General features: G+C 42.6%; 1 protein-coding gene across 1 annotated transcript in view; it reads left to right on the plus strand.

Annotated features, from left to right (window-relative positions):
- Nucleotides 1-17500, plus strand: part of LOC135108334 (trithorax group protein osa-like) — a 68033-nt gene that overhangs the window by 25982 nt on the left and 24551 nt on the right. The window contains 3 exon segments of the mRNA XM_064019202.1: nt 3294-3574; nt 8869-9756; nt 11117-11340. Of these exon segments, the coding sequence (XP_063875272.1) occupies nt 3313-3574; nt 8869-9756; nt 11117-11340 (1374 nt within the window). The 5' untranslated portion in view covers nt 3294-3312.

A 17500-nucleotide genomic window follows, 5' to 3' on the forward strand; every position in this document is an offset into this window, starting at 1 on the left:
TCCTCCTCCTCCTCCTCCTCCTCCTCCTCCTCCTCCTTCATACTTTTTTTATGCAATTATATATATATTTTTTTCTTTTTCCTTCTATTCTTGTAAGTTGTTTATATTCTCTTGCGAGCGCGCGTGAACACACACACACACACACACACACACACACACACACACACACACACACACACACACACACACACACACACACACACACACACACACACACCTGTTTATGCGGTGAAGCAGCATGTGGAGATTGTCACGGCAGAGAGAGAGAGAGAGAGAGAGAGAGAGAGAGAGAGAGAGAGAGAGAGAGAGAGAGAGAGAGAGAGAGAGAGAGAATTCTGAAAAAAAAAAATAAAGATAAATAAATAGATAACCCTTCCTCTTTTTATTTCGTAAAGACACTAGTAGAGGATACAAATTCTTCTGTGTTTTCCCGTGATTGTAGTGATGGTTAACCTGTATTCTGTATCATTAATAGGGAAAAACAATCACGAGGACACGGCTAAACCATCTCTCTGTAAGCCTTTGTATATAATAACTGTGGTGAGAGAATAAAGCCTTTTTTTAATGTATATATGTTCGTTTTCTGTTAAGTTTGCTATTGTATACGGCCAGTAATTCACTATGTTATATTTGTTACTTATTGTGTTTAGCTACCCTTGTTTATGTATACTTATTGCTCTTGTGTGTTTGTGTGTGTTTGTTTGTGTACTGACTTTTATTCATGATCCTCTTTAATTTGTTATTTATTTATTGTTTTTTTTATTTTATTTTGTTTATCTTTTGTTACAAGCGAGAATTCCTATGATTGTTTTTGTTTTGTTTTTTTCGTTCGTTTGTTGTTTGTTTACTTGTATATATTTATTTGTTTGTTTATTGATTATTTTTTTTTTGTTTACTTTTTATTTATTTTAGGTAATTATTTTTACACACACACACACACACACACACACACACACACCTTGTGCATACATTCTCAATACAGTTTCACAAGTACTATGCGTAATTGTGTGTATATCGATAAATAAGCACATACTATCATGAAAAAAAGAAAGAAAAAATTAATACGCTCTTTACATACTTCCATTTTGATATATGTACCAGAACAGTTGTAGATGTGGATGAATTAATTGTACAGGTGTCTTGATTGGTGGCGTGGTAAATTTGAAGTCTTGAGTTAACGTGAAATTTGAATCTCTCTCTCTCTCTCTCTCTCTCTCTCTCTCTCTCTCTCTCTCTCTCTCTCTCTCTCTCTCTCTCTCTCTCTCTCTCTCTCTCTCTCTCTCTCTCTCTGGTTATAATGACGGTTTTCGTTATTTATTTATTTATTTATTTATTTGTTTATTTATTTATTTTGTCACAGCTACACGTGGTTTTCTTCTTAGTATTATTATTACTTTTATTATTATTGTTGTTGTTTGTTTTTGTTGTTTTTATGAAGTTTTTATTACTACCTTTTTATTATTTTAACTTTTTTCCCATCTAACTGATAAATTACCAGTATTAATAAAACAACAACAATAATGATAATAATAATAATAATAATTCAATAGTAACAACCACACCCACTAATTAATATACATAACCATTTCACACGTATATCACTTTTATCACACCCTCACACACACACACCTGCGTACATTACCTCACTTAACCCTCCCACCACTCATTCAGGCCTCTCTGCAGCGTGCACAAGGTATCAAGGTACTATAAGGAGTCCCCGCCCACCTACCTGTCATGTAGTCCACCCAGCCACTCACTCATCTGTCACTGCGATACCTCAGCCACCTGTCCTCCCATCTGTCTATTACTTAATCAGCCTGCCTCACCTGCCTGTCTACCTGTCGTGTTTTGTATCCTTGCCATTTGTCTGTCTGGCTGGCTGGCTATCTGTCGTCTCCCTGTAAAACACACGCACACACACACACACATCTTATCTTTTATCTTTTTCCTCCTCCTCCTCCTCCTCCTCCTCCTCAACTCTAAATCTAAAGACAGCTTGAGACTTCTGTGGTTTCCGTCTCAGTTCTTTGTTTCAGAATGGTTTATTTTTACTAATTTGAAAAGATAATGGCATACCGCAGTGAGATAACTACCAATGTGCCGTGTGTATGTATGTATGTATGAAGGATAAGATGAAGGCGTCAGCGGCCCAGGCATTATGGGAAATATTTAACTTGAGCCTTTGTTTTAGTATATCCAGTCTCTTAACTCGCACTGGACTCTGCTTTGCGTCAGACATCCTTCCCTCTTGCATCAAAAACACAGCCTATTTGCGCCAGACATCCTTCCCTCTTGCATCAACAACACAGCTTATCTATATTCGCCTCAGCACTGCTCATTACTTAACAGGCAGCTTCTGGTCCTTGCGCCACACATGTCTGTCTTTTGTTCCAGTCTAATCTAACTTAACCAAACCAAAATAATATGCAGAACTTCCTATTAACATACACTCATTGACTTCCCTGAATCAGCGTAACTTCTAACCAAAGCAATTTAAACTATACCTAACGAAACCCAACCAAACTAAATCAAGGCGAGCTCCCATTATCTTACACGCAGCGATGACTCCCACCTAACCAGTTTATAAAGGAAAGATAGACATTACCACTTTTCCTGCACCTCAGACTTCCCTCATGCGCCAGACTAACTAATCCAACCTAACGTAACATTCCTTCACTTCACTTATCTTAAACCTGATCTACTTTGACTAAATCTCACCGAACCGAACGTAACCTATCTTAACTTACCTAACCAGACGTAACCGTTACCACCAAGCGAAACTCGTAACTAGTACGGTATTGTTATTGATCCGTTTACCACAACGTCCAGACCATCCAGTCACCTGATAGTTAATCATAATACGATCGTATGAGTAATTAGGTTCATAACCCTTACATATCTAGGTTAGGTTAGGATTGGAAGTGTTATCCTTATCTTGGTATAATCTGCTGGCAGCATTTAGCACACTTATGGAAATAACGTTAGCCTACTAATTTCGAGAAAGTGATTGTTTGTCTCTAGGCAGTAATATGATACTTCTCAAGTCGCGAGATATTACAGTATTATCCCACAATGCAGCCGATGCCGATGTATTGAGTACTAACTGGCCTAACCTAACTGCCATTTCACCATTTCAGAATTATGCCACAATGAGTGATGCCTTTGTACTGAAAGTGTTAACTGACCTAACCTAAGAAACAGATGCCTTTGTACTTAAAATTAACTAACGTAATCTAACAAAACAATGTCCTTGTACTGAGACTGATAACTAACAGCTCCTCGCGCCCTTGCAGGAGGCGGCGGGGACGGGCCATGAGTGTGCTGGCAACGGACGGTTATCAAAGCCGCCCCAGCACCCCCACCACCCCCCAGCCCCAGCCCCAGCCACACCAGCAGCAGCAGCAGCAGCAGCAGGCTCAGCAGCAGGCTCAGCAGCAGCAGCAGCAGCAGCAGCAGCCTCCTTCACAGCCTCCAGCACACCAGCCGGGAATGAGGGTGTCCCCGGCGCCGCCTCTGACCGCAGGAACCAACCCGCCACATCCCCCTCACTCCCCGCATATGTCTCCCGCCGTGGGTAAGTCACCGCCTCTCCTCCTCCTCCTCCTCCTCCTTATCGTTATCTGTCTCGGCCTCTTGCGTTTCCTCTTCATGTCCTTCTTCGTCTATTTAGGTCTCCTCCTCCTCCTCCTCCTCCTCCTCCTCCTCCTCCTCCTCCTCCTCCTCCTCCTCCTCCTCCTCCTCCTCCTCCTCCTGGACCTCAAACATCCTGTCTCTCCCACTAATAGTTGGTGTAGAATAGTTACCCAAACTGTCTTGTAAGGACTTCAAGGTCTGTTGCTGTTTGGTCTTCCTTTGTATTTCTTTGTATACCTCCTCCTTTTTCCTCTTCCTATTCCTCCTCGATTCCTGGAAAGCGAAATGTATCACAAGAATATCGACACAAATTACTGCTTATCTGCCTCATCCAAACGAAGACTGAATGGCGACTAATTGCAGTAATTTTGTCACTGGACACTGGACTTGTTAAAACCGCCACCACTTGATGCTCTCACTCGCTACATGTTCCCTTCATCTTACCGTGAAAACAAACTGACTCATTACTTTCAAAATCCTTACTGGTCTGCGCACTCCCGGTCTTGCTATGAAACGTGCTGCTAACTGACTCATTCCTGCCTTTTAAAACACACTCGTTTCTAAGGTACTCGATTATCCGGGTAAATAATGTGTCATCCTGCAAATGGGTAGGGAAATGAAGTTAGTTTTGCCGCACGTTTCAAAACAAAGAGGGGTTTTCGTGGAGCAGTGAGCGAGTGAGAAGCGGTCAGTGGCAGTGTTGTGTTTGTGTGTGTTGTTTGTGTCTTCGGCTAGCAAACTTACGGAGACATTTGGTGGGAGAGAGTATAGTGTTGTCTTCACGGTCTATTTTTATTTATTTATCTATTTATTTGTTTTATTTTTATTCAAGCTGGTATGGAGTTACTTGTTACCGCCTAATCTTCTTGTGCTACAATTAGCTCCACAGGGGAAAGTGTCTTTAATTTAATTCCATTTCATAATGCTAATTAAGGCTGTTTTTCTTCACTGACTTGTAAACTGAAAATGTGCTAGTCGGAGATTTAATAGTTTATGCTGAAAGTTTTTTTTATTTTTTATTTATTTATTTATTTTTGTTATCACACTTTTTATGAGAGTGATAACATAAACGGAAGATGGGTAGTGTGAAAATAACTTCTTCAGGATTGACCAAGTAAGAGTATATCAGTCAGGAATATCGAATTGAAGATTGTTGATAAATATATACTGTGTAAATCAAAACTTAACGTAATATACTTTGTAAATATTTGGAACTATAAAATTGAGTACCTTCCTTCCTTCCTTCCTTCCTTCCTTCCTTCCTGTACAATTTCAACACCAGCTTTAGCCTCTCCCTGCTTTCCTTCCCTTCCCTCCCTTTCCCCCATCTCTCCCGTTCTCCCTCCCTCCCTACTTCACATGTAGATTAGATAAAGTACCTAGTTTGGGATGTTAACGCTAACAAACACGTTACAATCACCCAACAGGCATATTGATACTTGTTTAGCCTCCTAGCCTTCTTCTTCTTCTTCTTCTTCTTCTTCTTCTTCTTCTTCTTCTTCTTCTTCTTCTTCTTCTTCTTCTTCTTCTTCTTCTTCTTCTTCTTCTTCTTCTTCTTCTTCTTCTTGCTTGTCGAAATTTAGTTTTATTCTATCTTAAAGCCTTTTCCTCTTCCTCCTCTTTTTGTTACTGCAGTTCCTCCTCCTCCTCCTCCTCCTCCTCCTCCTCCTTTCTCACACCTAAAATATTCCTCTCGAAATATTTTAGTTCCCCTGCCTTCCTCCCTCCCTCCCACCTCCATGAGATATCACCAGACAGCCCTCTTCCTGTGTGTGTGTGTCTGTGTGTTTTGGCCACGTGTCGATGTTGCGTCACTGATACTTAGTGAGGGAGAGGGAGAGGTAAGGGGAGTGAGGGAGAGGGAGAGGTAAGGGGAGAGGAGGAAGGGACGAGAGAGAGGGAGAGGTACTGGTCACTCGTGCTGTGCTTGTTTATGTGTAGGGAATTCCCCCTTCCTCTCTCTCTCTCTCTCTCTCTCTCTCTCTCTCTCTCTCTCTCTCTCTCTCTCTCTCTCTCTCTCTCTCTCTCTCTCTCTCTCTCTCTCTCTCTCTCTCTCATTGTGTTTGAACATGTGAATATGTTAATCTTATCTGCCAACACACACACACACACACACATAAATAAGTGTACGTATTTGCATACCTACTTACACACACACACACACACCTTGCTTTCTTAGTCATCCAGTGGTGGCGGCCACGGCGGCGGTTATGCCCTTTTAGTTTTGACTTCCCTTCCTCCCTCCTTCCCTTCCTTCCTTCCTTCTTTCCTTCTTTCCTTCCTTCCTCCCCCCGTCTCTCCCAGTCCGATAAGATAGCAATAGTGAGTAACCGAACCCTCTCTCTCTCTCTCTCTCTCTCTCTCTCTCTCTCTCTCTCTCTCTCTCTCTCTCTCTCTCTCTCTCTCTCTCTCTCTCTCTCTCTCTCTCTCTCTCTCTCTCTCTCTCTCGTAGTAATAGCATACCTCTGTGCATTCTTGTCATTTAATGATTCTCTCTCTCTCTCTCTCTCTCTCTCTCTCTCTCTCTCTCTCTCTCTCTCTCTCTCTCTCTCTCTCTCTCTCTCTCTCTCTCTCTCTCTCTCTCTCGATTCATACTCACTTTTCTAAACGTTTGAAGAGAGAGAGAGAGAGAGAGAGAGAGAGAGAGAGAGAGAGAGAGAGAGAGAGAGAGAGAGAGAGAGAGAGAGATCTAGTTTTATAATCATCTGCCATTAAGTCAATTGCAGCTTTTTCTTACTATTTTTTTCTCTTATCCTCTGAACTTTTCTTGCTCTGATGCTCGGGTTCTTCACCTCTCTCTCTCTCTCTCTCTCTCTCTCTCTCTCTCTCTCTCTCTCTCTCTCTCTCTCTCTCTCTCTCTCTCTCTCTCTCTCTCTCTCTCTCTCTCTCTCTCTCTCTCTCTCGCCAGGTCGTAAGTCATTTTATTCCCAGCTCACGGAAGAGGATGAAAGAGAGAGAGAGAGAGAGAGAGAGAGAGAGAGAGAGAGAGAGAGAGAGAGAGAGAGAGAGAGAGTTGCTAAGAAAGAATAGAAATAGTTTTCCCAGAAAGTTGAGACTGAGAGAAGAAAGGAGGAAGAGAGAAAAAAGGAGAGAGAGAGAGAGAGAGAGAGAGAGAGAGAGAGAGAGAGAGAGAGAGAGAGAGAGAGAGAGAATTATTAGACGCTGCTTTTACGTAGTCATATGGCGCCAAGAGAGAGAGAGAGAGAGAGAGAGAGAGAGAGAGAGAGAGAGAGAGAGAGAGAGAGAGAGAGAGAGAGAGAGAGAGTCAGTGGCCAGGTAATCTCAAATATCACCTTTGTTGACCGAGTAGCAGCAGCAGCAGCAGCAGCAGCAGGCCTCCTCCTCCTCCTCCTCCTCCTCCTCCTCCTCCTCCTCCTCCTCCTCCTCCTCCTCCTCCTCCTCCTCCTCCTCCTCCTCCTCCTCCTCCTCCTCCTCCTCCTCCTCCTCCTCCTCGAAGAATGATTTGCTATTATTTTTTTCTTTTTTTCTCGTACCTTGTGTCAGAGAGAGAGAGAGAGAGAGAGAGAGAGAGAGAGAGAGAGAGAGAGAGAGAGAGAGAGAGAGAGACCTGTTCAAGATGGGAAGATGTTTTTGCCGCCACACGATAATTGTTTTGGTAGCGGGTTAGGAGGAGGAGGAGGTGGGTGGGGGGAGGAGGAGGAGGGAATGGAAGGGAAGGGATGGGGAAACCGGGCAAGAATGAAGCGAAAGACACATCAACGAGAGAGAGAGAGAGAGAGAGAGAGAGAGAGAGAGAGAGAGAGAGAGAGAGAGAGAGAGAGAGAGAGAGAGAGAGAGAGAGAGAGAGAAACAGCTGATTCAAAGAGAGGCAAGGAAGGAGAATGAATGGGCAGTATTTATTCTCCACTCTCATTATCTCTCTCTCTCTCTCTCTCTTGCTTCTGTTCTTAGTATTTTTCTTTTTTTTTTCAGTTTTTCTTACTTTTTTTTCATATTCTCTTCCTGTATTGTAATTTTGGTTTCATAACTTTATTGACACATCTGTCTTGTTCTTGTTCTCATGGTAGATTATCATTAGTGTATATATTTTCTTACTTTATGTGTAGTAAGTATTTTTTTATCGTGTGAAAGAAAAACGGAAAAAGTAATTGTGTTCAGTTTTTGCTGAGTATGTGTTATTAGAGATAAACAGAAAGGCAGCCAAACAGACATACAGGCAGACAGGCTGGTGGTAATAGTGGTGTGATAGTGTGTTCTGTCTGGTCATGGTGTGTTTCTGATGATGTTGCTGTTTACCTGTTTGTGTGTGTGTGTGTGTGTGTGTGTGTGTGTGTGTGTGTGTGTGTGTGTGTGTGTGTGTTGTTTGTTTGTTGTCAGTATATGAGTTGGGTATGTCAGTGTATGTATCTGTTTGTCTGTTGTTCATCCATTTATCTATCTATCCATCTGCCTGTCTGTCTATCAATATATCTTTATCTAACTATATCTATCTATATCTATCTATCTGCCTGTCTGTCTCTTTCTGTTTATCTATCTGTCACTTCAAGTTTGTCCATCTATCTATGTATCCATCTACCTATCTATGTACCTATCAATTTATCTATCCTTCAATCACCCATCTGCTACTCAAACTCAAGACAACCATGTAAAATAGTGCAGCTTATCACACCCAGACTTTGTGAGGCCCAGCAGACATGCTTTTACTTGTCATTAATTTGTGTTCCTATATATTTTTTAAGATCAGCAGGGCGTTTCCAAATTCACTCTTACCACACATAATACACAGGACCTCAGGGTAGAGAGAGGGAGTGAAGTGGTGTTTCTTTTCTCCTGAAGGTGGCCTGAGTGGTGATGACTGGCTGAAGAGTTCCCTGGGGCCTGTTGTGACATTCTTCTTGTGTTGGAGTAGCTTTGGTTTGGTGCAGTTTAGGAAGGAGGAGGAGGGATGCCAGGAAGCTTGTTATGGGTATTAACTTGGTTGTAGGACTCATCTGCCTCAGTATCTGTCTGCAAGGTCTTTCTCCAGTTCATGTACTCTCCTTGTCTCATCCACCTTGTCATTTATTGTATGTGTATTTGTTTGGGGATTTGGTGTTATGATGAGCCAAGTGTCAGTGTTTATAGTGTTCCTGTAAAGGTGTGTGTCCTGCACTGCCATGTGTCTTTCAGGATGGCCTTTTATTGTGGCAAAGGGTTTCCAGGTGATGCATTGTGTCTCTGTGTGATGCATGGTGTAGTGTGGCTGAGTGTTCACCACATGTTTCTTTGTTGCAGGAGGACCAGGGAGTGTGGTGATGCCCCCCCACCCCGGCAGTGGTCAGAGTGACGGCCGCAGCGGCAACATGCACACCCCGGGCTATCCCCCTGGCGCTGGCCCCCCACACATGCCCTCGGGGCCGCCCTCGGGACCCCACAACTACTCCTCCAAGATTGGCCATATCCCTCCTGGGGCACCCCCTGGGCCCTCCTATGGCCAGCCCACTTATCAGGGTGGTCACCAGTACCCTGCAGTGAGGGCGCAAGGGCCCATAATGCAGCCGTATCCCCAAAACTTTCCCCCAGGAGCCCCCCAGAGCTCCCAAGGTTCCCCTTCTCCCATGCCTCCTGGGCCCCAGTACCCCCCACGGCCCCCGCACAACAACCACGTTCCCCCCAATGCGCCATACGGGTATCCTCCATTTGGGCCACAGGGCTGGGGTGCGCAGGGGCCGCCAGGGCCAGGCATGTCCAGCTCCATGATGCCCGGGGCACCCTCCATGGCGGGCAAGGGCGGCCCTGTCCAAATGCCCAGCCAGGTAGGGCAGCCGGGCAGTAGTGTGAGTGGGCCACGCCCCCACACCCCTCCCCACACCCACTACATGAAGCACATACCCAAGTACAGCTCTTATACGGGGCCCCAGATGTACCCCAATGGTCCCGGGATGGCCGGCCTGCCCCCAGGTGGCCCAAACAGCAGTCGGGAGAGTCCCCAAAACAACATGCCGCCCCCGACCTCTACCCCGCAGCCTCTCACCCCCTCTGGTGCCCCGCTGGACTCGGCCGACCATGCCTCCGCCCCTTCCACCGCCCTCAGCAACAGCAATCCACCCTCCATTGGGCCGGACGGCAACCCTGTGGTGGATGAGGCTTCACAACAGTCCACCGTCTCCAACAACTCAGCTGGTGAGGCTGTCATAACCCCCTGGCACCCAACTCACACTGGGACTGAATCGTGTCTCTCATTTTCATCTTCTTTCTCTCCTGCTGTGTGTGTTTGTGACCCTCTTGTCACAGTTGCTTCCATAATCTTAGCAAAGTATTCCTGTTACCTTTAATTTTTTTTATGGCTTCTGTAAGTCAGTTTAAGACAATTTTATTTCTTATCTCCTTTATGCCAAATGAATCAGTTATAAGGAATAAGTCAGATATAATTTAACAAAGTGGCATATTTGATAAAAGCCAATGATACATGAAAACACAGAAAAAATTTTAGAGAAAAGACTGCATTAGGAATAAACTGAAAAAAACAACAACATGAAGATACATACTGTATATATTTTTTTGAAGTAGACAAATCTTAAAGAAGAAATATGAAAGACACTTGGATATCTAATTGGAATAGGAATACTAGTGAGAAGAAAACATACAAACAGCTTAGAACCAGAAAAAAAATAAAACAATGTGAAGAAAGAACCAAGATACTATTCCAAGAAGAAAACTAAAAATAGACATATTTGATATATATATAAAAAAAAAAAAATTTGATATGTTATTTAACCAGGAGTATCTTAAGGAATTAGAAAACAAGACAAGAGCATGAAGAAAGAAGCAAGACACCATTCAAAACAAGCACCTATCTAGCTCACAATTTCCCCCTCCAGTGGCTTCTGTAATTTGCATCAGTGTGCCTGCAGTAGTGAAGGTGTTGGGAGGCAGTGACCCAGAGCTAGTTTTTGTCACGGCACGCCAGCTCAGCCCGTCATTATGTTTCCCTCATACTCAGCATTCTCATTGGCATTATCAGCAAGTTGTCATGATGCACTTTGTTCCAGCAGTTCAGTGAGGCATGGAGAGTGGGTGTTACGTAAGCTTTGGGCTTTAGAAAAATAAGCTATCCTGACAGATTCATGTTTTTGAAAGCTTGAGTGCAATTGTAGAATGTTTTCAGAAAGATTTACTAAGTATGTGATTGTGAATATCATATTTTTACTCTCTTAATGATTTATTTATTTATTTATTTATCAGTCGTTCCATCACTAACACTACATTGTGTGCAGTTGTAAGTTTAAGCAACATTACAGAATATTACAGGAAGGTTTAGCAATTACATATCTTAATCTACAATATTTTTTCCCTTTTCTGGAGTTTTACCAACACCTTGTGTTCCAATGGTGTGTAGTTTCGTGACTCCCATCACAATATATTTCAGGAATATCTAGCAAGTACATGATCCTAACTCACCTTAATTTTTTTGTCTTATGTATTTATTTATTTATCATTTTACCTCATCACCATCCATCACTAACACTCCACTGATCCACAGCCTCTGGGGAGGACCGCTCAGTGACCCCCAAGCCCCACAAGGAGGGTCCACTTGGGGGCCCAACAATGCCCAGTGGGATGGGCAGTGGCCAGCACCCCCCGTCACACCCCCCAACACCCATCAACTCGGCCTCCTCCCCCGGCGCCGTCTCCATGAATTCACAACAGGATGAGTTTGAGACTGTGAACTCACCTGGCTGGCCAAGAAGCCCCAGCACTCAGACGGTAGGGCCACCACAGGGCATCGGGGCACCAGGGCACTGAGCTAGGGACAGGAACAGGGTGGGGCTAGATGGGCCAGAGGGAGGGAAGCACAGGACATACTAGGAGGGAGGAGGAGGAGGAGGAGGATGAGATTGAGGAGGGGCAAGGGTAATTCAGGTGAATGAAGTTGTTTTGATATGTAATCACTACAGTTTTGTTGCAAGAATCCCCTCTCAGTATTTTCTTACCTTAGTGGCAGTGTGTGTGTGTGTGTGTGTGTGTGTGTGTGTGTGTGTGTGTGTGTGTGTGTGTGTGTGTGTGTGTGTGTGTGTTTCTGTATATAGGTGAGCGTATGTATATATGTGTGTGTACAAGTGTGTGTGAACCTTGCCCTCTCCTCATCAGATTTACACATACATTCCCTTGGCCAGTAGTCACATGCAGAACAGCGTCACACCACACCAACTCCAAACTAAAGATCATTTCACTGACATGCATGTACTTGGAAAGTTAAGAAAAACACCTTCGGAGGGAGTAAACCAGTCGGTTTGTTGTTTCTCACTTGACCATGCTGCCACTGGATGCAGCCAAGAACTGGATTGCAATTAAGTGTACCTGAGAGTGTGTTAAGATTGTGTGTGTTTGTGTGTGTGTGTGTGTATGTAGTAGTCCTTGTTGAAAAGTGATGAACATTCTGCCCAAATTCTATCTGCACATTAAATCTTACTTACTGTCCATGAGTGTTGGTAGGGATGCTTTTTCTCGGGTGAAATTAGTCAAGACAGAAAAACTGAGTCTGGTTAGGTTGTTCATTCTTTACATTTTTGCTTAGTAAGGAAAGAAAAACTAGCTCATTTGTGTCAGTCAGTCTTGTAAGTCTTTGTCTGGGTTGTTTTTTTTTGTTTTTCCTATACAAGCTAACTGTAATCAATTTGGTTAACATGTAGTCATTTCCAAGGTGTTTTTTTTAATGTTTTAGTGTCTTATTGATCTGACAGTCTCCTTACAAAACCATACAATGGGCAGATTTTCACCAAAGCAAAGCAAAGCAGGAATACACTGAGCATAGCAGAAGTGAGTGCAGGGGATATTTTACTCTTGCTCATGAGCATCTCCATTCTTGGCATAACACTGTGCGCTGCAGCACACAGGGGGAAGCAAGGCTGTACAAGGATGTAATGTCACGGTAGAGGACTGGAAGACAGTGCAACAAAACAGCTTTAGTTCAGTGTGTGTGTGTGTGTGTGTGTGTGGTACAGAAAACAACTGTACATAAACATATAGCCAGAGGGACAGCAAGTTTTATAAAGGTTTGATAACAAGGAGAAGGAAATGAAGATACTTACTTTGTGTGTCGTCTAGCATTCCCACCTTCTCCCTAGGGCAAGGTACAGCCTGACAGTCTGGCAGATAGTACAAAGACTAGACACTGATGCTAGTAGAGAGAGAGAGAGAGAGAGAGAGAGAGAGAGAGAGAGAGAGAGAGAGAGAGAGAGAGAGAGAGAGAGAGAGAGAGAGAGAGAGATGTGCATGAGACTGGGCACTCTCTCTCTCTCTCTCTCTCTCTCTCTCTCTCTCTCTCTCTCTCTCTCTCTCTCTCTCTCTCTCTCTCTCTCTCTCTCTCTCTCTCTCTCTCTCTCTCTCTCAGCATATTCTATTTTCATCAACCCAGAATGTTTCCACACAGATGAGTTAAAGACATGAAGTTTATTTTGTGGTTTAGGTGATGTAGAAGTGAAATGAGGAGAGTATGTATGAATCTGGCTATTTGAGGAAGGGTTTGGATGAAGAGAAGATGAATAGAAATGAAAGAAAAGAAGACTGAGGCAGTGGGCATCAGAATAAATTGAGTATCTTTATGGGATGGTGGAAATTAAGATGGAATGAAGGAAGGAGAGAAAAGATGAGTTAATTGTTCGAGGAAGGAAGAAGAATGGGTCTGGAACTATTTACGTGAAGTTGTGAATTTTAAAGGACTTTTATCTTTTTAATAGAAATAGCTTTTCATTCCAAGTGTCAGGCAATGAGGATTTATTATTATTATTATTATTATTATTATTAATATTATTATTATTATTATTATTATTATATTTATTTATTTATTTATTTATTTATTTATGTATATATTTATTTTTTAGTCACATCACTAGTGTAGAGCATACAACAGTTGTGGTGTTCTGTTGTAGCATATTTATGTAAACACACACACACACACACACACACACACACACACACACACACACACACACATACACACACACAAATCGCAGCAGATTCAGTCAAGTTGCACAGGGTGTTGGAGATATGAAGAAAGAAAAGAAAAAAGCCAAGGAAAAGCCAAGAGGGAGGGGAGAGAGAGAGAGAGAGAGAGAGAGAGAGAGAGAGAGAGAGAGAGAGAGAGAGAGAGAGAGAGAGAGAGAAAGCTGCAGGCAATTGAGTTCAGAGGAAGTTCATCTCAACACAATTATGATTACATGCTTACCTCAGTGAGTGCAGGTTGGGTTGGGTGTAATTGATGGCTCTGAGGTAAAGGTTTGGGGAGGAAGCTTATCGCTATTTCATTTATTGGTTTAGCTTGCTTATTTTGGTTTTATTGGGATGCTACCAACTTACTTTCTCCTTGTTGAAAAAAGTGAGTTTGTTTGATGTTTCCTTCTGTTTTGGTCAATAGGAGAACATAGTAATCTTCGGATTTCACTGAGAGCTCTTTTCTTCTTTGTTTTTATTTACTTTGTTTTTACTCAAGTCTCTGTTTTAATATATTTTGAAAGTATTGACACACAAGTTGAATATCCCTCTCTCTCTAGGGGAAAAAAATTATGTATAGAAGCACATGATAATTTGTGCAGTTTATATAATTAATACTCCTATGGCCAAGATTAAAATCCGAGTTAACTTTCCAGCCACTTCCTGATGTTACATGATTATATTAAATGTGAGCCAAATTGAATATCATGGTTAATTTAATCTTTTTGATTGTAATTATGGGACCAGAACACCATGAATGCATCCTAAGTAATGCCCCATATTGTATACCCTTAATATTTTTTTCTCTCTCTCTCTCTCTTTCTCTAAGAGATGTGACCAAAAAGAGAAATGTCACTCATTGTTAAGAAAAGAAAGAAATAGTTTTTTTGTCTTCTGGCTCAGCTTGTTAAGAAAGATTGAAAGCATGAAAATTTGATGTCGGATAAGAATTTAGCATGTTAGAGTGAGAGAACAAAGGGTACAGAAGATGAAGGCATGTTCTTAAATGGAATGTCTATTAATAGTAAAATGACTGGGGAAAGGAGAGTTTCTGAGTGTAGAGGGCAGTGTGTGTGTGTGTGTGTGTGTGTGTGTGTGTGTGTGTGTGTGTGCGTGCGCACGCACGCGCGTGCGCATGCTTGAAGAGAAGCTAGCAGATGCTTGAGTGTGGAACAATGTTGATAACCACAAGATACCTTGCATTAATAGGAAAGAAAAGAGGAGGAAAGGAAAGTAACACACAATAGGAGAGGAATGAACACAACTTCCTCTTTGTCTTAGAAGGGGACAGATAGGGAGGACTTTACTAAAGGAAAGGCAAAGGACAATAGAATATAGGATTGTCTTTGTGTTGAGGTACAAAGGGATGATGGAGGGGCAGCAGCAGTGTGTACATATACCTTTACTAGGGAAGATGTAATTACACACTCCAAGGTGTTGATGTCATAGAACAGTGTGTTATAGATAGGCTCTTCTTGCCACATTCATCTCATCCTCAGGCCTCAGTGGTTGTTATTAAAGAGTTGTTGTGTTTACATATTAATCTCCTCTCATGACATGCAGAATTTTCAGGTGGTGGTCAGCTCATCTCATCGCAGTCACCCACCTTCCATCAGTGATCCAGTCAGCGTCCTCTCTCTCACACCCACCCATGCACACACACTCCAGATATCGTCCGCGACACCTTCCCTTCTCTAGATCTTAGGAATTTCATTTTGCCTTTTGTTGCATTCTTTCTTGCCAACAATCTGTGATTTCAGCATATTATTTATTTATTTATCTATCTGTTTGCTTATTTATTGTATCACTTTTTGTTTTTGTTTCTTGTTAATATGTTTGACATATTCTGTGGCTGAATTACGAGAATAATGGCATCATATTTAATTTCATAAAGAGGTGCTGGAAAGGACTGGAAATCTTTCCTCTGCATTTATATTCCTATAATGAGACAAAGCTGCCTTTCTCTAAGGGGAATCTCAGCCTGTTAAAGAGATTGGATGTTTTGTTTTCCAGATCTTTTCTTTTTCTTTTATTTATTTATTTCATTTCTTTCTTTCTTTCTTTCTTTCTTTCTTTCTTTCTTTCTTTCTTTCTTTCTTTCTTTCTTTCTTTCTTTCTTTCTTTCTTTCTTTCTTTCTTTCTTTCTTTCTTCCTCCCTCCCTCCCTCCCTCCCTCCCTCCCTCCCTCCCTCCCTCCCTCCCTCGGTTTATACATTATTCCTGCTGCCCCCCCCCCCCCCATCTCTCTCTCTCTCTCTCTCTCTCTCTCTCTCTCTCTCTCTCTCTCTCTCTCTCTCTCCTCTCTCTCTCTCTCTCTCTCTCTCTCTCTCTCTCTCTCTCTCTCTCTCTCTCTCTCTCTCTCTCTGAGATAAATTACTGTTTCTGTTGTTATATTCAGCTTATCTCTGGTGGTGTTTAGGTTTTATGTTTGTTTATAGTTTTGTATTGGCATTGTAGTGATGGGGTGTGATGGTAGTCGGTGGAAAGGGCAAACAAGTGTGAGTGTGTGGTATTTCTGTGTTTGAATCAGAAGGCACCTAGACATGTGTGATTGAAACAGCATAGGATGGATATGACTTGCTGGCCATTGGTGTGGAGTGGAGAGGGCTGGCTGGTTGTGTGCCTTACTGATTCCCAGAAACTATGAAAGGAGGAAGTGTTTAGATGAGCCCAATGTGTTCTAATGTGTAAGGCTTATAGGGAGAGGCAAGATGAGAGAGGATTTTTGAGAGCACAGCAATTCACACTGCATAGATTCCATTTTGCTAATTGGTAGATGTTCCCTCCTCCTTTCCCTCATGAGGTGCTCTTGTAAAACTGCCTCTTAACATTACTTACACTGCAGCCAGGAGGGCCTTAGATTCATGTCACCTTTGCTTTGATGTGCTGGTTTAACTTTGCAATCATAGGGGACACCTGTAGCTTGGGCAGTAACCAATACACACCATATCAGTGTTTACCATTTTTTCCAAGGCCCAGAGTTTCCTGTCCTTATAGGTTGTGATTTTAAGCAGTCCTAATTTTCAGCTGAAGTCCAAGTTATTCCAGATTCCATTTATCATTTGTGCCAAGCCTAGAGTTTTACCTCAGGACCATGAGTGTGGTAAACTGCAATCTGGACTTTAAGCAGACTAGTTTTCCCACATTTTTGCAAGCCTCAGACCCCAGCCACAGCCCAAACCATCTCTAACTCTCAGGCTGTGTTACCCCCCTCCCTGCACTGTAGACCATGGCACTCACACACACCCTGTCAATTTCATCCACCAACCTTGTGTATTTGTGTTGCCTCAAGTGTCTGCCCATCTAGTGGAATGACCGTTTAAACACTAAAAAGCTGGTGGACTACTTTTACATTTTTTTATTATACATTTTGTTTTGTTGCATTTTGGTTTGAAGGTTGTGGTACATTTAGGCCTTCTTTGTGTTATGAATGAGTGAGGTTTTCTTCCTTCTGGGATGATGGTTGACATATGTATGTATAGTGTACACACACACACACACACACACACACACACACACACACACACACACACACACACACACACACACACACACACACACACACACACACACACACACACACACACACACACACACACACACACACACACACACACACACACACACACACTTTCCTATCCAGGAGCTCAGAAGTATAAAAGAAAACATGTACCTTCTTGTTTCTCAGTTAACTGCCCCCCTTCAATATCTCCTCACCACCTGCTGCTTTCTATGTCCATTCTTGTCAAAAGGGTACATTACCAGAGCAGGCCAAGGTGATGCATAGGTTGAAGATGAGAAAGGAAGGGCATCACGGGTCACCATTCACCTGTCTGACCCCCAAAAGAATACTATTTTGATGTCATCAGATCATCACTTCCTCAGTTTATGTTTGCCACTTACTGTTTGCTCCATATATTTATTCAAAATTTTGT

Source organism: Scylla paramamosain, chromosome 17, assembly GCF_035594125.1.
Source record: "Scylla paramamosain isolate STU-SP2022 chromosome 17, ASM3559412v1, whole genome shotgun sequence".
NCBI classification, from domain to species: domain Eukaryota; kingdom Metazoa; phylum Arthropoda; class Malacostraca; order Decapoda; family Portunidae; genus Scylla; species Scylla paramamosain.